The 24,132-nt window shown below is 41.9% G+C and overlaps 1 protein-coding gene across 1 annotated transcript in view; it reads left to right on the top strand.

The window, feature by feature from the left end:
- Positions 1-18,171, top strand: part of PPP4C (protein phosphatase 4 catalytic subunit) — a 71,931-nt gene extending 53,760 nt beyond the window's left edge. The window contains exons 4-9 of the mRNA XM_030209671.1: positions 3,503-3,553; positions 9,433-9,534; positions 10,988-11,161; positions 14,571-14,697; positions 16,169-16,358; positions 16,444-18,171. Coding sequence (XP_030065531.1) covers positions 3,503-3,553; positions 9,433-9,534; positions 10,988-11,161; positions 14,571-14,697; positions 16,169-16,358; positions 16,444-16,573 — 774 coding nt within the window. The 3' untranslated portion in view covers positions 16,574-18,171. The remainder of the gene's footprint in view (positions 1-3,502; positions 3,554-9,432; positions 9,535-10,987; positions 11,162-14,570; positions 14,698-16,168; positions 16,359-16,443) is intronic.
- The last annotated feature ends 5,961 nt before the right edge of the window (positions 18,172-24,132 follow it).

Below are 24,132 nucleotides of genomic sequence, written 5' to 3'. Positions count from 1 at the left end.
TTTCCTCCTGTCATGGGTAGATTTTGCTCCAGCAGTTGACATCTCATGTTGTGCTTTCTCTATAAATTTGTCAATAAAGTCAGTGTCTTGGTTGTATATTGCAGGTATAGTTTAGAGTTGGATTACCCTCAAAATAAGCATTCGTGGAGTGAAGCCCCTGAAGTACTAAACAGACACGTCTGCTGTGCTCTGCGCATCACGTGATTCTCTTAAAACTTCTTTAGTGGTTCCCTTGTTAAAAAAGCAGGATGCCAGGTCCAAAAATTGCTGCACATACAGTACAGTACTGGAAATCTGGAAGAGAAGCCATGTGCTTAGGGGTGTATGAAGGAGTATCAGCTGCAAAGCATGGTTCCCTTGCCCATGCTTTTGCCGTCAAACCCATGCTTAATTGGTCAAGTATATAATATCACGTTCATTGTAATGAATGTGACTGTTGGGCAGACTGGATGTACAATTCAGGTCTTTATCTTCCCCAGATTCATGCTGCTTTGGAGTGGGGGGGGGGGGGGGGCACTACAGCATGAGGAGTCATGATTGGGAAGTCCTATATATATTTTATTTATTGCATTTGTATCCCACATTATCCCACCTCTTTGCAGGCTCAATGTGGCTTACAGTTCATCATGGATACTGGAAGTAGAAGAGAATATACATTTGGTTACAGAGGATTAGGTGTTACATGGTGGTGAAATACATAATAGTATTAAGCAGCAGACATTATAAGACAATACTGGAAATTTTAGAGGTTATGAAGTTACTCATGTTGATCTTTGCGATATATCTTGTCGAAGAGAGAGGTTTTCAGTAGTTTTCGGAAATTGGTCAGTTCATAAGTCGTTTTCAGGTTCCGTGGCAGCGCGTTCCATAGCTGCGTGCTCGAATAGGAAAATGTAGATGCATGCAACAATTTGTATTTCAGACCTTTACACTTGGGAGGATGAAGATTAAGGAAAGTGCGAGAAGATTTTTTTGCATTCCTTGGTGGTAATTCTATTAGGTCTGACATGTAGGCTGGAGCGTTGCCATGGATTATTTTATGGACTAGGGTGCAGAGTTTGAATGTGATGCGTTCTTTTACTGGAAGCCAGTGTAGTTTTTCTCGTAGGGGTTTCGCGCTTTTGTATTTTGATGAGCCGAATATTAGTCTGGCTGCCGTGTTCTGGGCCGTTTGGAGCTTTTTAAGTATTTGCTCTTTGCAACCGGCGTAGAGTGAGTTACAGTAGTCCAGATGACTGAGTACCAATGATTGTACCAGATTGCAGAAGACAGTCCTTGGGAAAAATGCTCTAATTCTTTTTAGTTTCCACATTGAATGAAACATCTTTTTAGTTGTGTTTTTCGCATGATTCTCAAGAGTTAGGTGTCGATCGATGGTGACTCCAAGAATTTTTAGGGTGTTCGAGACTGGTAGATTTAGTTTCGGTGTGTTGATAGTAGTGAATTTATTCTTATTGTATTGCGAGGTGAGTACTAGACATTGGGTTTTCTCTGCGTTCAGTTTAAACTGAAATGCATCTGCCCAGGAGTTCATGATGTGCATGCTTTGCGTGATTTCATTGGAGATTTCTCTTAGGTCCTGTTTGAATGGGATGAAGATCGTTACGTCATCAGCGTATATATATGGGTTTAGGTTCTGATTCGATAGTAGTTTGGCCAAAGGTGTCATCATAGGTTGAATATGGTTGGTGAAAGGGGGGAACCCTGTGGAACTCCGTATTCAGGTGTCCATGTAGCTGATGTGGTCGAATTTGATGTCACTTGATATGAGCGTGAGGTTAGGAACCCCTTGAACCAATTGAGAACGTTACCTCCGATTCCGAAGTATTCGAGGATGTGTAGTAAAATGCGCTTGACATGTCGAATTGTAGCAGTAGGATATTATTGCCGTTTGCTATCAGTTGTTTGAGTTTGGTTATGAGCGAGACTAGTACGGTTTCGGTGCTGTGATTAGAGCGAAATCCTGATTGGGAGTCGTGTAGAATTGAGAACTTGTCTAGATAATCCGTAAGTTGATTGGTTACCAAGCCTTCTGTTATTTTGGTAATTAAGGGAATGGATGCTACTGGTCTGTAGTTCGTTAGTTCATTAGCATTTTTCTTTGCATCCTTGGGTTTAGGGGTGAGTAAAATATTACCTTTCTCTCTTGGGAAGAGTCCGTTTTGTAGCATAAAGTTCACGTGGTTTGTTAGGTCCGTTATAAATTGTTGAGGGGCCGACTTCATGAGGTTGTTTTGGCATATGTCCAATTTGCAGTGAGATTTGGCGAATTTTTTCAGTGTTTGTGAGATGAGAACTTCCGGTAGAATTGTGAATTCAGTCCAGATCCTGTTAACTGGATAGATTCCGGGGTCTGGATCTAGGCAGTCTACTGTTCTAATGTGAGTGGGGGAACAGTTATTGGGGACACCCTGCTTAGTTGAGCTGCTTTGAAGCATGGGACGAGGAGTTGTTTGTGGCAGTGGTCTTGACACCGTTAGCAGATGAGCCAAAATGATTACAAACCCTTTTTGAGTGTTTTTCTCAGGACATAGGATCCTGTGGCACTGATGCCATTCTTATGAGAGGTTCTCCAGAGTCACTTATCAGAGTCATGGTGCTTATTAGCCTTTTTTCTGAGACTCTTCTGATCTCTCCATTACAGACTGATTATCTTTAAGTATTCTTTTAGCTTATTACTTGAATTTTGCAAAGCCTGGTGACATACAGGTGCACTTTGAACAGTTAAGGCATAACATGAAACACAATTTGTGTGTGCCATTTATACCAGGCATCGTCTGAAACCATTTTTTCCAAAGAAAAAAAATAAAATAAAAAGCAAAACCTGACCAGACTGCAAATGTGGTAAAACAAAAACTGAAGGGATTGGTCTGGTGGGGAGCACAGGAATACCTGCACAGGCTCAAAACTTTGTAAAGGCTTCTGAACTCAAACCTGCTTGGCTCCATCATAATGACATCACTTGTGTGACTGTAATGGTCCTGCTCACCCATGGAGAAACTGTTGAGAATAGGGGATTTTTTTAAAGGAGACTGCTGGGGAGAGGATGAGAATGAGAGGCTCAGTGAGGACAGGATCAGGGCATAAGAGGTGTGCATTGGCATGAGGGGGGGGTTGAGAGACAATACATATTTTTGTTAAGTAAGGACACTGAAAAATAGCCTAAAATTCTACATAAAACTTAGCAATGCAAAAACAGATATGCAACGCCTCTAATTGGCCTGAAAATAAACCCTTAAATTTATAATTTATAAACCCCTAGAAGCCAAACATTAGTCTTTCTGATACAGAATTCATGCTACAGAATGAATTAAGTTATTATCTTACACTGTTTTAATACTGTTTTTGACTTTTCTCAGTCCATTCTTGTTCTAATTGAATGTAGGTCAGGATGTTTGACTAGGGCTACTGGAAGGGGCAGTATTTTAAAGTGTTTCATGGATCTATGAATGCCTATAGATAAGTATGCCTAGATATGTAATTGTTTACCTTCCTTTTGCAGGTGTGTGGGGACATCCATGGACAGTTCTATGACCTGAAAGAGCTTTTCAGAGTGAGTATATTGGCCAGTAATATTTGCCCCCTCCCCAAATGGCCTAATGCATTTTCTGTTTTTCTGAATTCAGCCTGTGTGTTTGATTATTTCTGCTTTCTGGTGGAGAACTAGGAACCTTTGCTTGTGTACAGGCCTTGTACTTGTAATGTCACATACACATGAGTAATTTTATAAAAACCTATTTCTGCATCTGTAGAATTGCTTTTGAGAATTACCCTCACAACATCTAGCAGTCATTGCAGCATTTCTCTGCTGACTGTGCACATGTTTTTTCTCATTTGTTATATGTATCAGGCAATGATAAACAAATCTGTATCCACCACTGTTTAGGGGGGGAGAGGGCAGATCGCTTTCTTCCTCTTTAGCAAGACCCTCATCTCCCTACCAGTAGGATCACAGATTTAACACCCATGGTGAAGAGAGTTCTTCAGAAGTCAGCATGGGCATGCTGAGGATGTTGAATCGTGTACTTCTGTGGCAGTTTCCACATGAAAAGTGCCTAGTGGAATAAAGCCAATCGGAGGAATAACCTGGCTATTTAAACAAGCTTATGATGGTGGTTGAGGGACTCTATTGTTGAATATTTGGAGTGTGTAGGATGGGATAGCTCAGAGATTGAGTAGTTGGTATGTCTCACTAATCCCTAACTGATTGTGTAATGGGATGAACAAGGGAAGCTGGGAAGTTGTGTGCTGGGTTTCATCTACAGCTTACAATATAAAATAATAATCACTGGGAAATAAAAAAGTTTTCAATGCTTTACGATAATTAGACTCAGCCTTAATAGTCAGAGGTAGCAAGTTCCAACAGGAAATTACTTGAAAAGAGAACATCGCATTAGTAATTCTAAAAAAATGGACTACTTTTAAAGGCAGGTAGCTTCAGTACCAGTTGGCTTTGTAAATGAGAAGAAATACTAGGCAAAGAGCCAATACATTTATCATTAATTCAGATGTAATACTGTGAATGATTTGAAAAATCAGGCATGTTGATTTAAATAGAATACGATCATGAAGGGGAGGCCAGTGTAAATTTGCAATATAAGGTGAAATACTACTGAACTTCTCAAGACTGAAAATTAGTTTAGCCAAAATATTTTGAATCAGTTGAAGCTTATTCAATAATTTTGTAGATGGCCCTAAATAGAGAACATTGCAGTAGTCAAGCTGGGGTAATATAAGCATCTGAACCAATAGAGAGAGGCAATATTTTGATCAGTCTTCTTTAACTGGCATAATTGCCTTAGTTTGAAAAGGTCTTTTGCCAAAGTTGGTTAATTTGTGGTTCAAACGTCATCAATGAGTACAAAATAACGCCCAACATTCTAGATTTATCGTCAACAGTTAAGTTTCCCATTGGGTAATAGAGCTAGATATATAGCTTCCCGGAGTTTTAAACCACAGGACTTTGGTTTTACTGGAATTTAATTTTAATGTATTATTAAACGCCCAACATTGAATCCTGGCCATTCAAGAGGACACTGTCTTCATGGTCTTTCCTAGATCAACTGACTCAGGTGCCAACTTCAAAATGTTATCTGCATAAGAAAGTAACATCTCATCCAAGTTCAGAGTAATGGTTCCCAGTGAAGACATGAAAAATTAAAAAGCAAAGGAGATATGGAGAACCCTGAGGTACTCCGCAACCCGGGGACCAAAACTTAGAACAAGAGTTATTACTCTGAACACAATAACTACAGTTCACTAAAAAATTATGAAACCAAGTAAGGACAGGACTCCTGAGCCCGATCCCACTTAATCTCTCGAGTAACAAAAGATGATCTACTGCATCAAATGCAGCAGATATATCAAATTGGAGTAAAATGCTCTGTTTCCCTAAGCTTAATTGGTTTTTAATATGAGAAGTTAATACTAGTAACTGGGTTTCAGTACTATGGGCTGTGCAAAGCCAAATTGAGAAGAATCAGACAAAAACCTTTGTCCAAATAATTAGCGAACTGCTGGCTAACATAAGATTCTAACATAACATATAAAATAACATAACGAGAATACTCGCAACAAGGCGAAAACTAGCAGGCATAGGCGCCCGGTATAAGAGGCTTGGGGAGGAGCCGAGCGAGTGGCGCCGTGAGTGTCCCCTTCCCTCCCTCTCCGTTTATTACTATATCTGCCCCGCGGCCGCGCCATCTTTAATTTACCTCCGCTCCGTCCCCAGCATTGGCCGCATCATTTCAAAGCCTGCCCTGCTGCCCGTCTCTATTCTCCCCTCGCTCCCTTCGCGACGTGATTCGTTCTGCAGAGAGAGTCCCGCCTTCTGACATCATTTCCTCGAGGGCGGGACTCTGCAGAACGAATCACGTCGCGAAGGGAGCGAGGGGAGAATAGAGACGGGCAGCAGGGCGAGCTTTGAAATGATGCGGCCAACGCTGGGAGTGGGGACGCAGCGGAGGTAAATTAAAGATGGCGCGGGGCAGATAGTAAGCAAGGGGAGGGAAAGGGGAGACCCAGGGCGCCGCTGGCCCAGATGGATGGAGGCAGGGGAGAGGAGAATCGGGCTGGGTATGGATGGAGGGGGGAAGGGGACAGAAGGGAATTGCTGGATGTGCATGGAGAGGAGGGTTGCTGGAATGGGTGGATAGAGGGATGGCAGGGGAGAGAGGAGGGTTGCTGGACATGGGTGGGTGGCTAGAGGGGAGAGCAGGGTTGCTGGACATGGGTGGATGGAGGGCAGGGGAGAGAACAGGATTGCTGGACATGGATGGAGGGGAGGGCAGGGGAGAGAGGAGGGTTGCTGGACATGGATGGCTAGAGGGGAGAAGAGGGTTGGTGGACTTGGATGGATGGAGGACAGGGGAGAGAGGGGGGTTGCTGGACATGGATGGAGGGAAGGGAAGACAGGAAGGAGATGCACATGAATGAAGGGGAGAAATTCTAGACATGCATGGAAAGGAGGGAAGACAAAGGAAGGAGATACACATGGATGGAGGGGAAGGGAGAGAGAAAAAATGCTGGGCATGGATGGAGGGGAGGGAAGAGAGAGGAAGGAGATAAGATGAGGGAAAAGGGAGAAAACCTGCACATCGATGGAGAAAATAGGCAGAAGCTGGATCCACTGGACAGTCGAGTCTGCAGAGGACCCAGCTTTTACTTACGGATGTAAGGCAAGAAATGAAGAAGAAAGGCAGAAAGTAAAGAAATAAATGAAAAGGAAGCCCTGGAAACGGAGTTAAGAGGACAGATAGCAGCAGAATCGGATACTTGGCCAGCATGATCAGAAAAACAGTCACCAGACAACAAAGGTAGAAACGATCATTTTATTTTCATTATAGTGTTTGGAATATGTCCACTTTGAGAATCAGATGCTCAACATTAAAAGTTTATATTTTTTACTTATTTATGGCATTTCATCCCACATTAAACATGAATTAGGGTGTTTTGTGGCTCTACATGAGAATTGTGGTATTATGATCCCTTGTTTCATATTGTTGACGGTCTGAATTTTCCGTATGGGTGGCATATTGGTGTATTAGGTTCTGCCCAGTGTAATATTTATGGTACAGTAAGGTTCTAAGTATGTTTTTGCACAAAGTTGTGCATAGTGTTTTGCAGTTGAGCAATTGTGGTTAGTATATGCTTTGAGCAACCACTTTATTCTTTGACATATGATACATAGCTAATATCTAAATTTAATAAAAGGTATTGAATTTTTTTTTTTCTGTGTGTTATCAGACAATTATGGATTTAACCTCCTCCCATGGCCCCACCCCTAACCCTGCCCCCTTTAGCCTCCCCAAACAGTTGGGCCACCGACCGCCTATGCTAGCAGGTAAAGACAGATCCAGGCATGAAGGCTTAGGTAATGGAGTCAGATCCCTGCAAGCCAGGCTGCAGTGACAACATTCAAGAGTTTCACACCTAGGGTTCATGATCAGTTTAGGAAAATGTTACCACATCACTTTTATATATTAGGTGTTCAGCAGAATTTTCCTAACAGAATTGGGTAGTTATGTTGTATGTGAAAAGTGGGGAGAAATGGTCTCTTATGTCAGGTGGCTGATAGTATGTACAACTGGATCATTTCTCATGGGACAACTCTGAGTCACACACCTGGCAGACCAACCATTGGACCCTTGCTCTCCACCACAAAAGCCAGGTCAATTAGATAGTCACTTACAGAGAATATTTTTCTATCGGAATATGTCTGTCACTTCTCTAAACTCTTTCAAGCTGCATAGGGTGGAGGGTGTTGGATCTTCAAATATCTCCACATTGTGCTCTTCCTACTTCACTTGGCTGCCCCTTCCATGCCTTTCTTAGGACTCGCTCTGTATCAATGGAAGCATGCTACAGTGTTTCCCTGCTGTTCTGAGAACTCTCTGCTTTCAATAAAGTTACACAGATTTGCTGGGTTGCCTGCACAAATGTGGTATTTTCCAGTGTGTAGGATTCCTCACAGTCGGAGTTGCTTCTCCATATTATTTATCTGCTGCTGCAGTTTAGCAATCCCCTCTCCATGTTTATCAATTTTTAACTGTCTCCTCCACCTGATGTCCGATTTCACTGATGTCCTTTAGGCTCCTCTGTATCTCAGTTCCTAAAACCACTTCATGCAGTTGTCCTCTTGTTGGGAGCTGAGTTTCCTCTAGTGCATCTCCATTTTCCTCCAGTGCCCATATTTCCCCTGGAGCTGCTCCCTTGTGCTCTGCATCCACCTTCTTGGCCTTGTGACATGGATCGAGGCAGGCTTCAGTAAGCAAAAGTTTTCAGGTCTGCTTCTGCTTTTTTGTCGCCATCCATGTGACTTGCGATTCCTTCCTACTTCAGCCAGCTGATTATCAGCGGGAAATTGCTGCTGAATCAGGCAGCTTTTTTTTTATTGGGGTAGTTCTGAAGTTCTCCTTCTATCTTGCCATTCATTATGCTAATGTCACTTCCTCTGATGATATTAAGCTAGGCAACAAGTAGATAAGACGACTAGAAAAGCCAAAAGAATGCTTGGTTGTATTAGGAGAGGAATGACCAGCTGGAAAGTATTGCTTCTGTATAAGTTATCTGGTGTGCTCTCATTTAGATTACTGTGTGCCGTTCTGGAAACTGAACCTTCCAAAGGATATAAATTGGATGGTGTCATCAAATGGTCAAGTAAAAATATAAGCATATTTTCCTTGGAAGAGAGGTGGGAAAGGAGAGAGATTTAAATACTTTCAACGTATAAATATATGGGAGATATGTCTCTTTCAGTGGAAAAAAGGCTTTTGAATTAGGAGCCATGGATGAGAATAAAAAGGACACTCGGGAGTAATCTAAGAAAAAAAAAATTTTTCTCCTTACTGAAAGGGTAATGGACAAGTGAAACAGTGTCCCAGTAGAAATGATGGAGATGAAAGCAGTATTAGAGTTCAAGAAAGCATGGGACAAACAGAGGATCTCTGAGGAAGAAGTGGTTGTAGACTGGGTGGTTGCTTTGGCTGGGCAGACTGAATAGGCCTTAGGGTTTTTTTCTGCTGTAATTTTCTGTTTCTCCATTTACAGGCATTGGAATCTGTTTTAGTGACCTATATAGTAGGCTGGAAAGTTCAAACACTATTTATGTACATTGTTGTCATGTGTTAAACATTACCCAACAAACTGCCCCTGTAGTTGTTTCTATTAATTTTCTTTGCAAATTCTGCATTTGCCAAATTTGCTACAGATATAATTTACTGATGCTTGTAGGTTTTGCCAAGTTTTACCATTGATTAATACTGATTTATGATAACATAGCTTTTTGAAGAGGAAGCATCAAAATGATTCTCGTCTTTAATACCCACTCTTTTTTTTTTATTTTATTATCTATTGCTTTCTTTCTCCTTTGCTGTATTTAATATACCTACAGTATATGCTCACAGCTTATTTTCTGTCTCTTCCCTGTTGTAGGTTGGTGGAGATGTACCAGAAACAAACTACCTCTTCATGGGAGACTTTGTGGATAGAGGCTTCTACAGTGTCGAAACTTTCCTTCTCCTCTTAGCACTTAAGGTAACTGAGTTCTGCTTCTTGTGAGTGGGTTCTAAATTTGGACTAGGTGCTCCTTTGCATGATGGCATGCATCAGTGGTGGTGGGGGAGACAGAAGAAGAGGGTGATTTAGCACCACATAGATGTGTGGGAAAAAGCAGAATATCAAATACATATAAATTCTTCAGGTGAAGTGACCTAAGCCTAAGGCACGGGGTAGCATGCATACAGAGGCTTTTATAATTTCAGAACATCATGCTGGTTGGGCTGTTTTATTTTTTCATCTGTCGTCACTTACTTTCTTATTATGATCTGCCAATCTCGCTTTTAGTGCTGTATTTCGTTTGTTCACCAGTTGTTGTTAAGATTCATGGTTAACCCCTCTCCCCATCACAGAAGTTGTGAATGCCACTGTTTTAGCATTCATTGCCTGCTTTCTGTAGCCTAGGATGATGTAACGGTGCAGAGCAGTGTCTTGAAAGTACATAATACTTTCCATGTACCCTTTTCCCATTTGATTTGGTATTGGGACACTCAAACGAGGCCAGGATTCCTAAACACTAACAGAACCACCCTTTTCTGCCCCTTTGGCTCCCTGGGACCATGATAGCAGTGGCAATAGCACTAACTTGCTAGTCTGGCTTTTGGGTTCTCTTGTAGTAAATGACAGATGTTTGTTCATAGCCATTGAGCCCAGTAACGTTTCATAATTTTCGTCGTTAAAAGCTGCATTTCATATATGAGCATCATCTTATCACTGAATATATGTGTGTGCATTTTTAGTGGGTGAGTGTGATCATGGAAAAGGTGACTGAAATCACCAGATACAAAATGAGGTTTTAATTAATTCTATTAGCGCAAACAATTGTACTACAACAGTCCAAGGAGTGGAGGAGTGGCCTAGTGGTTAGGGTGGTGGACTTTGGTCCTGAGGAACTGAGTTCAATTCCCACTTCAAGCACAGGCAGCTCCTTGTGACTCTGGGCAAGTCACTTAACCCTCCATTGCCCCATGTAAGCCGCATTGAGCCTGCCATGAGTGGGAAAGTGCGGGGTACAAATGTAAAAAAAAAAAAAAAACTCCATCCTTTTATGTGAAAAAAAAAATAAAAGCTATGGAAGTTCAAACAGGTAACTTTTTTTCAGACTGCTTATGGACACATGATTTGAAAAATCAGCCATTCTCAACATTTGAATCTGCTATTGTAGTTACCTTTTCCCAGAGATAGTCACATATAACAGTTTCATAAGGTATTTGTAACAGAGGTGCTTCATGGACCAATAAGTTTTACAGGTGTAAGTGGTGGCTGTTTTGGATGTCCCGGTGAATCTTGGCTGGGGTGAGGGGTGGGAAATGTAGTGGGTAGACAGAAGAAGCACAGCTTGTGGCTCAACACTATGATTATTCAACTGAAGTACTGTGCACATGTAAAGTAGCAGAGTGCCTGCTTAATGCTCCATCCTTTCTTTTGCCAGGTTCGGTACCCAGACCGGATCACCCTAATCCGTGGGAACCATGAGAGCCGTCAAATAACACAGGTCTATGGCTTCTATGATGAATGCCTGAGGAAGTATGGCTCGGTCACCGTCTGGCGCTATTGCACCGAAATCTTTGACTACCTCAGTCTCTCAGCCATCATTGATGGCAAGGTAAAAAAAAATAAGGGGTGGGGGGAGAGGAGGGATGGAGGGACAATCTGTGGAAAAAAGATGTCCTATAGGAGAGAGATCTTCTGAATGAAAAAATTAAAATAGGAGGGCATTAGAAAAAGGATGTACTAGAATAATAATTCTGGATTCATCAAAGTGTGGCTACTTTGGCCTGCTTGTTTATGGAGAAAATGAAGTTGCTTAATAGTAATAAGAGGTTCTCCGTAGATGGCAGGGAAACGCAGTCACACTTTCCCTCTTGCTGCCTCTTCCCCACTCCCCCAGCATTTCCTTCCTTTAGCTTTGAGACACCTGAACTCCAATAGGCTTTTGAAAAGAATAGAGGAACCTCCATGTAGGAGCACTAAATATAAAATAAAAATTCAAGTTGGAGGAGGGTTCCAGATATCCTGGCAAGATCGGATGACATCACCAAAATGTATGGCTGCATTTTCCTGGTCTCTATTAACTCCTATTAAAAATGTAAGAAACTTCACTTTCTCTGAGGACAAGCAGGACATCATTTCTGACGTATGGGCATTGTTATGCCAGTTACTCTTCAAAAGTGGAGGAGTGGCCTAATGGTTAGGGTGGTGGACTCTGGTCCTGGGGAACTGAGTTTGATTCCCACTTCAGGCACGGGCAGCTCCTTGTGACTCTGGGCAAGTCACTTAACCCTCCATTGCCCCAGGTACAAATAAGTACCTGTATATGTAAGCTGCATTGAGCTTGCCATGAGTGGGAAAGCGCGGGGTACAAATGTAACAAAAAAAATTAATTATGGTAAAATTACGGTACGCAAAGAGGTAAAATATCCATCTTATACACAATCTCAATGTGAATATCGCATAACTTCATCTCTTGATCCTTATTTCAAGGAGGTTTCACCAACTCATGCCAACTACTAAAGGAAAAGTCCATAGACCGTTATTAAATGGACTTGGGGAAAATCCACTATTTCTGGGATAGAATGTTTTGTACTTTTATGGGATCTTGCCAGGTATTTGTGACCTGGAGTGGCCACTGTTGGAAACAGGATGCTGGACTCGATGCTCCTTTGGTCTTTCCCAGTATGGCAATACTTATGTACATCCTCAAGTCTTGTCATGTTGTGCTAGTTACTCTTCAAAAGTAATTAATTGCAGTTACTGGGACAGTGAATAAGTAGTTAACTATTGTATTGATTATGGAGCGGAGGAGTAGCCTAGTGGTTAGTGCAGTGGACTTTGATCCTGGGGAACTGAGTTCGATTCCAGTGCAGCTCCTTGTGACTCTGGGCAAGTCACTTAACCCTCCATTGCCCCTGGTACAAATTAAGTACTGAATATATGTAAACCGCTTTGAATGTAGTTGCAAAGACCTCAGAAAGGCAGTATATCAAGTCCCATTTCCCTTTCCCCCCATAACTGCAAGAAAAGTAACTAACTACAGTAACTCAATATCGCACAACACTTCGTATGGTGATGTCATCTGATGGAACCCATTGTGGAGCAATCTTCCAGCTTCTTGTAGAAGCTTTTGGAGGTACTGCTGCATATAAGCATATGACTTCGACCCTGCTGCTGCATGGGACCAGTCTGTTTCATCCGTGGTGCAGGGTAGATGCACCTCCTTGTCTCTCTCCACAGCTTGCAGCTGTGTTTCTTTAGCTTTAATTCGTTATTTTTTTTTGTAAGTGCTGCACAGGACCAGTGTCTTTTTCTCCCTCCTTTCAATTTTCTTAGTTTTTTTCCAGCACTTCTAAATTTCCTTTCTTTTCTGTAGCTTGTGGCCCCTCTAGGCCTGAGTGCGCCAGTTGGGGAATATTTTTTCTTCCTTTATTCAATCATTGAGTCGATTTTGCTTCAGATATTTTCCCTGACGTGAACCAGAAAACTCACAGTGGTTTCAAAAAGTGCTCCTGATGTGACAGGACCATGTTTCTTTCAGACACTCACAGTTGGTGCCTGTCATGTCTGGGGCCCAATAAAATAAACAGGAACAAACCTTCCAATGTTTCTTTATGCGCAAAAGATCTTTGCAGTGAGCTGATTCATGCGTTTGGAACATGACGCTGCAGCTGCCGTGAATGCACACCACCAAAACAGTTGGTCCTTCAGAATGTATTTGGAGTCAAAAATTGAACTCTTCCCCCGCCCCCCCCCCCCCCCCCCCCCCAAAATCCCCAGGCCCATGTCTGTTTTCTGTTCTAGGGTGTTACCAAGAAAACAACAAAACAAGTTAATAAAAAAAAAAAAATGGGATGTTAATAGGCCTTAGCCTGTTGCAGGTCTTGTTTTACTCCTTTTTTTATTTTGATTTAGGAATTCCCATATGTGAGAAATAGCCTGCTTGCCCTCCAAGAAGGCGTGGTTATTCACCTGTAGCAGGTGTTTGAGGACAACAGGACACATTCTCCCATACCTGCCCACCTCCTTAAAGAATTGTATTATATTAGCTATTGTATTAAACTGCCTGGTCCTGTTGGGGGGGGGGGGGGGGGGGGGGGAGTCACATGCGCGATGTAGTACCTCCAAAAACTTCCAGAAGAAATCTGGAAGATTGCTCCTTGTCGGATGATACCACCCATATGTGGGAATATGTATCCTGCTGTCCTTGGAGAACACCTGCTACAGGTGGGTAACTACACTTTATGGGAGCAATATTAAGAGTGTGTGTTGCTCTTCACGACATATGAAAAAACTGAAATTTTGGGGTGTGTTTCTGTTTTGAGGAAAGACAGCATGGAAATATCATTAACATTTCCATTGTTTCAAATGAAAAACATACATAGTGACAACTAGGACACATTGAACTTGAATCCTATTTGAGATAATGTGGGATATAAATACCATAAATAAATAAATTAACTAGCAGTAAATTGAGAGAAGCACTTCTGATTTTTCACTGTTATGACTCACTTGCACTTCAGTACTTGACTGCTACAGTGCTGAACAGTGGAAAGTAGAAAGATTGAAAGAGAAAAAGGGAAAGGGGATGGGACTTGATACACTGCCTTTCTATGGTTACAATCAAAGCGATTTACTTATTATATACAGGTACTTATTTTGTACCTGGGGCAATGGAGGGTTAAATGACTTGCCCAGAGTTGCAAGGAGCTGCAGTGGGAATTGAATCCAGTTCCCCAGGATGAAAGTCCACTGCACTAACTACTAGGCTACTCATGGGAAGGGGGAAGGAGATGGGAAACAAAGAGGCAGGGAGCATGGGGCTGGGGGAAGCCAAAGGTTGATGGGAGGAAAGAGGGGGTAAAAATGAGAAGCAGTACACATCTTGCTGAAACATTACTGTTTATCTCCAAGCAGGTCCAAGGTTCACCTTAAAACTATGAACAAATAATTTTTGAAGGATTTCAATATTTGTATATTCTATTCTCCTGATTCCTTCTTTTTGGGGTCTGTTTCTGCAGATCTTCTGTGTTCATGGTGGACTCTCCCCTTCCATTCAGACTCTGGATCAGATCCGGACGATAGACCGCAAGCAGGAGGTGCCTCATGATGGACCAATGTGTGACTTGCTCTGGTCTGACCCTGAAGGTACATTTTGTTTGTTTGGTTGGGGCAGTTTCTACTCTACCTCTCCTGGCTAGCTGCAGGCAGCTCATTAGGGAGAAGCTGCAGCACACACTGCTGACTCTTGGTGGCACCAGATTAAAAGGATCCTAACCCCAAGAAGCTGTAGTCTGAATTCCTGTTAGTTGTAACCAGCAGGATAGCTAGCTTCTTAAAAAGCACCTTGCTCAAAACTCACGAGAGCACAAGAGAGGGCACTGGCAGGAGCCTGTGAAATGGCAAAGGGCTGCTGTTTTCTGTAGAACTGTAGCTCAGTAGCAAAGGTATAGAAATTGAAAAAAATATTCAGCTACTGTTGAATCATAGAGAAAAAAGAAAAGCAGGAGAAGGTAAGTGGGGTGCATAAGTAAGCTCTTCTTTTTCTGTATCAGAATGAGCCTTGAAAATTCAACTCTAATTCTAAATTATTCCATTATTAATTTGTGTATTACTTTTAAGGCAATAAAGCAAAAAAAAAAAGTACCTCTTAGTCAAATATATTTTTTGACTGCCTTTCAAAGTTTAGGAAAGAACAAAAGATGACAATATCAGAATATATAAGTGAAACGTAAAAAACATTCCAGTGACACTCTTACAGGGAAAGGTGGAGGTGAGGGGGGTAAGAAAAGGGAGGAATGGCTGGGTGATCAGGTGACAAAAACAGTATAATTTTATGATTTATAATGTGAAAGGAAATTGGATATCTTAAGACCTGTCTTTTTGGTGTCAAACATTCTTCATCTTAACTTCAAAGAGAATGTGGTAAAGGCGGTTAGCTTAGCAGGATTTTAAAAAGATCTGGACGGCTTCCTAAAGGAAACGTCCATAGACTATTATTAAATTGACTTGGGGAAAATCCACTGCTATTTCTTGGATAAGCAGCATAAAATGTATTGGACTTTTTCGGGATTTTGCCAGGTATTTGTGACCTGGATTGGCCACTGTTGGAAACAGGATGTTGGGCTTGATGGACCTTTGGTTTGTCCCAGTGTGGCAATACTTATGTACTTATGTCTCGCATTCCTGGATTGTTTTCTAATCATAAGGTAACTAATGTAGTGCTCTGCTCACAGAGGTAGTGTTTGATTACTTTTGTGAGCTTTGATTTTGCTTTGACTTTCTAAAGTAGCAGAGATTTGGAAGGGGCAGAGGTAGTCCACAGAGCTAGGTTTTCTTCATAGCAGCGTACATAAGTCCATCAAGCCCAGCATCCTGTTTCCAACAGTGGCTAATCCAGGTCACAAGTATCTGGCAAGATCCCAAAACAGTACACAATACATTTTATGCTGCTTATCCTAGAAATAAGTAGTGTGTTTAGGTTGTTGTTGCTGTTTCTGATTATAGCAGAACTGAATCCATTTGTGGACCTGTTTTACGGAATTAAACGTTTGCCAGGCTCCATGGTCCATATGTTCAATTATTTCATGGTGCTTACTTGCTGCTCTTCCTTCTGCAGACACAACAGGTTGGGGTGTGAGCCCTCGTGGGGCTGGTTATCTGTTTGGCAGTGATGTGGTGGCCCAGTTCAATGCAGCAAATGACATCGACATGATCTGTCGGGCACATCAGCTGGTGATGGAAGGATACAAGTGGCACTTCAATGAGACAGTGTTGACTGTGTGGTCAGCACCTAACTACTGCTATAGGTATGTGGCAGTGTGAAAAGAGGGAGTTCAGGATCTATGGATCTTCATTTCCGTGCTGATACACCTCTCCCCTCTCTGTCCTCAGGTGTGGAAATGTGGCTGCCATTCTGGAACTGGATGAGCATCTGCAGAAAGAGTTCATCATCTTTGAGGCCGCACCCCAGGAGACCAGAGGGATTCCCTCCAAAAAACCAGTAGCGGACTACTTCCTGTGACCTCTTGACTTCTACAGTGCCCCATATTCTCTCTTTCATGTCTCCTACTTGTCAGCTGGGAACTATATCCAAACTACGAAAACACTGTGGTGAGGAGAGAGAGAATGTGGAGCAGTGGAGGATGTTCCTCCGCTCACTTCCACCCCAGAATGCCACCCTTCTCGCCTTACAAAGCTGAATCTGAATTACCTGTACCAGGGATGGAAGTTGTGGGGGTCCATGGCTTGTAGTGGTAACGCCTCCATGAATTCTTATTCTGTCTCACACTCTTATTTTTACCCCCTCCCTTCCTTTTGCCCTTTGTGAGCAGCTGGCACTGGAACCTTTTGGTGGGCATGGAGGGATGAAAGCACCTCCCTGTTTATCCAGCTAGCCATTAGGTATGCCCTACTTCCATTAGGCATAACCAAGAAATCCACAGTGCTACTGAAGGTATATTTTTCTGTGTCATGCAACTGGATATAGAGCTGGGCCAAAACTCTGCTTATCATATTTTCTATTGGAAGAGGATTGCAGGTTGGTAAAATCATGGCAGAAATAACTAGGACCCTGAAGGGACTTGTTAGAGAGACATGTATTTTATTGGAGTGTAACAGGAAATAACCTGGTTTATGATTTCTGACCCGCACCTGCCACCTCCTCCCCCTTTCCTGCCCTTTCATTAAGAGGTAGGGGTGTTTTTGTTTTACATTTTATGTTTCTCTTAGAAATTCTGGCTCTCCTTTCCCTAAGAACAGCTACATTGACAAAGTCTGAAAAAGTAGCACTACTAGCAACAGTTCAGAGGGGGATTTGAAAACTGTGAATTAAATAATGAAAATCTTTGTCTACTAGGTCTAACCTGTTTTCCCTTTTCATCCTCTTTGTTTTACTGTTATTATCATCAGTATCTTACTGGTATCTGGTATAATCTACCCATCATCTCTTTGTATTCCATGCCCTTTTTGCAGGTGCTACTCCACTGTGTTTGTGGAGGAGGGGAAATAGGTTTAAGTCCTGTGACCATACTTTTCCATGTAAAAGTCTATAAAGTAGTGTCAGCAGTAAAGGTAGAGATATGAGCTGGGAATTTGAGCAATCACACAAGTAGCATCTAAAAGGGAATAATTTATACGTAGTCTTTTATCTCTGGAGGATGGTAGCAGTTTTAACATTATCAGAGTAGCTATTTTGAGTCTTTGCTACCCTACCTCAAAAATATTGAAAAGAAACGTTCAGCCCCCCCCCCCCCCCCCCCAAAAAAAAAAAACAATCATTTTCTGTAGTCTACAGGAGAGAGTGATTGCAACTAAGTTAGCTGCCCAAGGACCCCTGCAGTGCCCTAGGCTGGGAACAGTTTGCACGCCCTGTTCTGTACTTGCATTTGAATTTCTACATGGTCCATACATGAGAGGGCAGAGGCAGAGCTCTGCAGCTATAAACTGGCAATGTTGTGTTCCCTTCAGCGTTGGTTTCATGTAAGGACAGAGGATAAGGAGGACAGAGAAAAAAACTCAGTTATAATCTCAAGTACTTGTCATTCTGTATCTTCTCTTGCTCACTTTTAGACTTCAACTTCCAAGGTTTTTTTTTATTATTATTAAAAACCCTATTCTATATCTTTGTATCTTTCTGGGGGCTTTTTTCTCATAAAATTTTCCCCAAAATTGACTTTCAAAAAGTGTTTTGTTAGTAAAAAGAAAAAAAATGATAAAAAAAATAAAACTAAAGGAAAATAAAAATAAAAATGGAAAAATACTCTGATGAGAATTTATTCTGTGGTGGTAAAATGGTAAAACACTGGGGTATTTATTTTGCAACTGCTAGTAGGGCAACTAGTAGATGAAGCTAGTGAAGGAAGGAGAGAAGCAACCTGGGTACTATGCTGAGAAAGTTGGGACTTGCCAGGGAGCGATGTCTGCTTGCCTTGCCTATATAGCCATTTTTCACACCTTCCCCTTTGGTCAGTACTGCCTTTTGGTGTTGCAAGTTGGGAAGGGGGATTTGATTTGGAGGTGTGAAGGGAAGATGCTTCATCAGTCAAAGGCTTCCTCCTCCCCCCAACCCCTTTCACAGGCAAGTGAGAATCCAGAATGAACAGAGCACAAATTGGCAGGGAGGGGAGATAGAACAGCTGGCATTACTATCTTTCTTTAAAAAAAAAAAAAAAAGCTTAAGCCCACTTTCCTTTTTATGCTGGCCTTCTATTTAGACTCTCCTCCCACTAACATTAAGCTGTTAATGAAGAAGTAATAGACTGGGCCTACATTTAATGTTACATCTGCAGCTGTTCCCCACCCCCAAAAAAACCTTTTGAAGAAGAGATAAGGTGTGGAAATGATATCTGAACTAGGCAACATGCCTTGTTTTAGGAAGGTGGGGAGGTGGAAGAGGGGTCAGAACATGTCTTGTTTTAGGAGGTGGAGGTGAGAAAGGTCAGAGCAAGGAGGGTTTTCCTTTCTGCAGATGACTGCTTTCAGCATGATTTTTATTAACTTTGCTGTAGTAACAGAAACACACTTAGCCAGACTTAAGCAACACTGTGTGAATTTAAGTTTTTTTCTCCTTAACAGCAGGAACCTCCTGATATTTTAAAACTCGGTACTATCTGTACCTAAAGCATGTAAATGAGAATCCTTAATATTTTGTATTTCCTGGGGACTGGAATCATTTTCTGACGTTTTGGATAAGGTGGTAAAAAGAATTTTGGTTTTCTCTTTAAGGTGCTCTAATATGAATATTGCCAAGATATGCTGCAGGTGATGTTTCTATGGAGTATTTTTAATGTATTTATTTTGGATTATTTACTATACCACCTTTCAGATTACTGTATCAAAGCTGTTTACAAACAGGTTTACTAGGCTAAGGGCGATGACGATATGTTAGCAAAATATCTAGCAAACTGACAATAGCAGATACAACAGGGGGGATATCAATAGCACAACAATTTGTCTTCCGGTAGACATTGGAAGAGTATATTGGGGGTAGAGTTAGAAAATCGGACATCCGACTACCAAATCTGCCCCTCTGCTGGGTCCTTGGGCTTCATATAAAAATCACTCATTTACACCAAGGCTTGATTGAACAGCTGTGTCTTTAGACCTATTTTTAATCTGAAATAGGAACTTTTGTATCTAAGAGTTTGAAGATGAGAGTTCCAAAGTTGAGGTGCAATACAGCTAAACGCTGCTGCTACTACTACTACTACTTAACATTTCTAAAGCGCTACTAGGGTTCCGCAGCGCTGTACAGTTTAACACAGTCCCTGCTCAAAGGAGCTTACAATCTAAAGGACAAAACGTACAGACAATCAAATTGGGGCAGTCAAGATTTCCTGACTAGAGGTATAATGGTTAGGTACCAAAAGCAACATTGAAGAGATGAGCTTTGAGCAAGGATTTGAAGATGGGCAGTACTAAATGTGTTTGTGAGGACCGCAAGCTTTGTGGTGGTCAGTAGGGAAGAAGGACAGAATGCAGGTAGGACGGTCCCTGTATAAAATGCCCTGTGGGCCAATATAAGGATCATGAATGTGATCCTTGAAAGTACATGTATCACATGTCACTGAATGTGGACTTGGCTCCCTAGAGTAACCTGATTGCAGTGTTTTGTACAGAGGTAGATGTGAGATGGCTAGGAGATGGGAGAGTGATCAGAGGGGACATACAGGGGCAGATGTAAAGAATGAGCACAAAAATGCAAAAAGCCATGCAGAGTTTTTAAATGATGTATCTTTGACTAGTCTTAATTCCCTACTTCTTCTAGAATGGAATAATTCACTTGAACTGCAAACTTGTCTTGCAGCATTTTTATACACTTTTCTCATTTTAAATTTAATTGTGAGAGTCAAAAGTTCTTAGCACTTCTGCACACTATTTGCCTAGTTACAGCATCGGAGGATCAGATTAACCCATTAGTGCCCAGTGTTCCCATATGGGAACAAATCAATTTGTTCCCATATGGCTTATTATGGGAACATTGGGTACTAATGGGTTAAAGCAATTTGAGATGGAAAAGGGTGAAACTGAGAAAATGGATGACAGAATGGACAAATATTTTGATGGTGTCGGCAATATGGTGTGGAGGAGTGGCCTAGTGGTTAGGGTGGTGGACTGTGGTCCTGAGGAACTGAGTTCGATTCCCACTTCAGGCACAGGCAGCTCCTTGTGACTCTGGGCAAGTCACTTAACCCTCCATTGCCCCATGTAAGCCGCATTGAGCCTGCCATGAGTGGGAAAGCGCGGGGTACAAATGTAACTAAAAAAAAAAAAACTATATGAGGTGATGGGCCTGAACCACAGCTGGTCCTTCTGCACAGCATCATCATCAAAGACAGTTATGTTAAGGTGGACAAGCTGAGCCAGACCTGATTTTTACCCCATTGTATGCATGAAGGCCTAGTCCTGATTCCTTTAAAAAAAAAAGGATTAAATTTCCACACATGCAATGGAGGTGAGAGTGAGACTAGGACTGACCAACCTTGTTTCTTTGGCATAAATATATGATCACTCACACTAGCCCTTTAGCATTACCATACATTTTTAATTGTGCAGAAATTACCTTCGTGCACATTAATTTGACTTAGTGTGAGCTAATTGTTTGAAGTGCGCTAATTAACTGGATGTCTGAATGTGCATTTGCCCTAAAGAACAACCACAGAAATATTCAAAAATTAAGAAACCAGAAAGTCTTGCTTGCACAAGTGTTCATATCTGTTAACACACTGCTTGGTGGAAGCCTGTTTTACAGCCATGAGTCATTAGAATAAGTGTCTATACCAATACATTGGGATGGTGCAGATTTTGCCATTCTTGGCTAGTAATTGTTAGGACTCTAGTTTAAGGCTTTGACAGGGAAGAAAGTTTGCTTCTTGATGAGCTACTTTGTTGTTGCTTGTGCTTTGTGCTTAGGATCATTGTTGACCTTCCGGAAGCTGAATCTTCTACCCAGTCCCAGGTCTCTGGGAGACGCAGGTTTTTCTTCAGGATTTTCCTGTACTTTCTAACAACCATTTTCCCCTTGATCTTCACTAGCAGAGTGGTGGTTCCAAAAATATAACCTAGTGCATTTCTGTGAGACAAGGAGTTCTAGTTCCCTGTCTTATACTGTAGAGCATCCCCAAAACAAACTGCTGCCACTAGCAGGGTGATGTGCTGTGCTGTGTATTACAGTACACATCACTGTAGTCTGACTTCAAAACCTTTACACATGAGGAGAAGGGGAAGAGATTTGTATTTAGTTCACGCCTTTTACAAGTAGGTATTTTCCTCTCTCTGTTTGTATTGAGTAAGTGAAGGGTTAAGGGGCCCTTTTACCAAGTTGTGCAAGTGTCTACGTGTGCCCAGCACGCACCAAAATGGAGTTACCACTCGACTACCGTGTGGTTCTTGCGGTAATTTCATTTTTGGCGTGCGTCCGAAAAATATTTTTTATTTTCGGACACGTGTAATGGTCGTGTGCCAAGTGGAATTTGACACGCGTAGGTCATTACCGCCTGGATTCTTTATCGCTAGGTCAATGGCTGGCAGTAAGGTCTCAGACCCTAAATGGATGCGTGGCAATTTTGATTTTGCTGCATGTTCATTTTTGGCAAAAAAACAAAAGACCTTTTTCACAGGCACGCTGAAATATGGATTGGTGCGTGCCCAAAACCTCTGTGCCTACACTACCACAAGCCATTTTTCAGCGCACCTTAGTAAAAGGACCCCTCAGTGACTTGCCCAAGATCACAAGGTGCCACAGTGGAATTTGAACTGAGCTACTACTGCTAATCATTTCTATAGCACTACTAGACGTACGCAGTGCATTACACATTATATGCAGGTACTTTCACTGTCCCTAGAGGGCTCACAATCTAAGTTCTTGTACCTGCTGGGACAATGGAGGGTTAAGTGACTTGCCCAAGGTCACAAGGAGCTGCAGTGGGAATTGAACCCAGGTTGCCAAAATCAAAAGGCCCATTGCACTAACCATTAGGCCAACTCTTCCAGTTCTTAGCTTGTTACTTTTCTGTGTGTGTGCAATATTCCTTAAGTGTTTCTCTGCAAATGCTATGTATGGTATATCATTATGGCTTTTTTTTGGTGGTGAGGGGGGGGGGAGGGGTTGTAGCTTCCTTCTTGCCATGTTCTCATAGGGGCCATTTTTGTGGAGTAATCTTGAAATTGTTAACTTTATATTGTATCTGTTCTTTTCCAGTGACCTTTGTAATTCTTTAAAGTAATCTTAGGACTGGGGGGGTTAACCCAGAGCTACAGACTTTGAAGGGATGGACTGATTGAGGCAGTGTCTTGGTGGTGGCAACTTGTTTCCACTGTAAAAGATGGATGGACATGACAGTGCCTTAAGAGAGAATTCCAACACTGATATTTTCTTAACAGCATTTGCTGCCCCATCCAGACTGTACCTTTCAATTACTTTAGCCCAACGTTCTTTTGGAAGCTTTGTGTTTGGCTTCTTTAGCTATTTCAAATTCACTTCATGCAACCAAAACAGCTCGATTCTTTAGCCAGGAATATTTATTTCAGCTCAGTTAATGTGACTGGATACAGATGTGCTCCATTAAGGCATTGTTAAAAAATGGAGCTAATAAGGAGTTGTGATAACAAAGGTTTTGAAGACATCTGTAATTGAGACTTTGTTTCTTAATTTTGAATATTTACAATGTGTGGGTTTAAAAATGCCACATATTAAAACTAGGGATAATATGGAGCATAAACCATATACATCAAAAAACTTCACACATAACTGCTCAAAAAAAAAAGGAGGAAAAAGCCTGAAAGCACTCAGGTGCACTGATTCACACCTCAAACCAATCATAGGCAAAAAAAAAGCTTCCTTGGAAAATAGTGCAGTAATGCAAGTGGTGCAAAACATTTATATAATTTTGAAAAACGTATATGAAATTTATATCCAGCTGCCATCTGAGTCCTTGCTTCTTCATGGAGGTTGGTGTGACTTGGGTTTGAAAAAGTTGGGATACACTGTTTATGTGCATGTTGCAGGGTTTGACTGCTTTCATAAATTGTGTTCTAGCTGTTTTTGGTAGGACATGTTTGCTTACATGTATGTTGAAGAACTTTTTCCTGGGTTTTGTGTTACTTCACAAAGGCCCTGATGCTCAGAGGTAAACGCTGGTGCTAAAAGCCATTAGTGCCAGACTAGCACCTATGTTTACTGGTGCGCAATGCATAAAAGGCCCTACCGTGAGAAATGAGCATGTGCAGGAACACCGCAAATGGCATGCAAATGAAGGGAAAAAATATGTATATGAGATGTTCAGAAAATAGCATGCCTCACAAGGATGCTTCTACTGCTTTAACCCTAAGCTGGCATTAAGGTTTCAGCGGTGGTATTGAGCAGCTGTTAAGCTAGCAAGGTATGAAAATCTGCAGCTTTAATATGCAGTTGCTTTACCTTCAGGACGATTTTGCAGGTTTCTTCCTCTATCAGGTGTAGCATGGAGCCTAAACTTCTGAGACTCACCATGGTGGCCACTCAGCAGCTGAGGACTCAGGCTCCAGCTGGGGGGGAGGGGCAGGCACTGTCCACCCTGGAAAGTGGTGGTGGCGGCGCCACTC

The sequence above is a fragment of the Microcaecilia unicolor genome, chromosome 7, assembly GCF_901765095.1.
Source record: "Microcaecilia unicolor chromosome 7, aMicUni1.1, whole genome shotgun sequence".
In the NCBI taxonomy this organism is placed as follows: domain Eukaryota; kingdom Metazoa; phylum Chordata; class Amphibia; order Gymnophiona; family Siphonopidae; genus Microcaecilia; species Microcaecilia unicolor.
The sequence above is the reverse complement of the archived record's forward strand: the minus strand, read 5'-3'. Positions and strand labels throughout refer to the sequence as shown.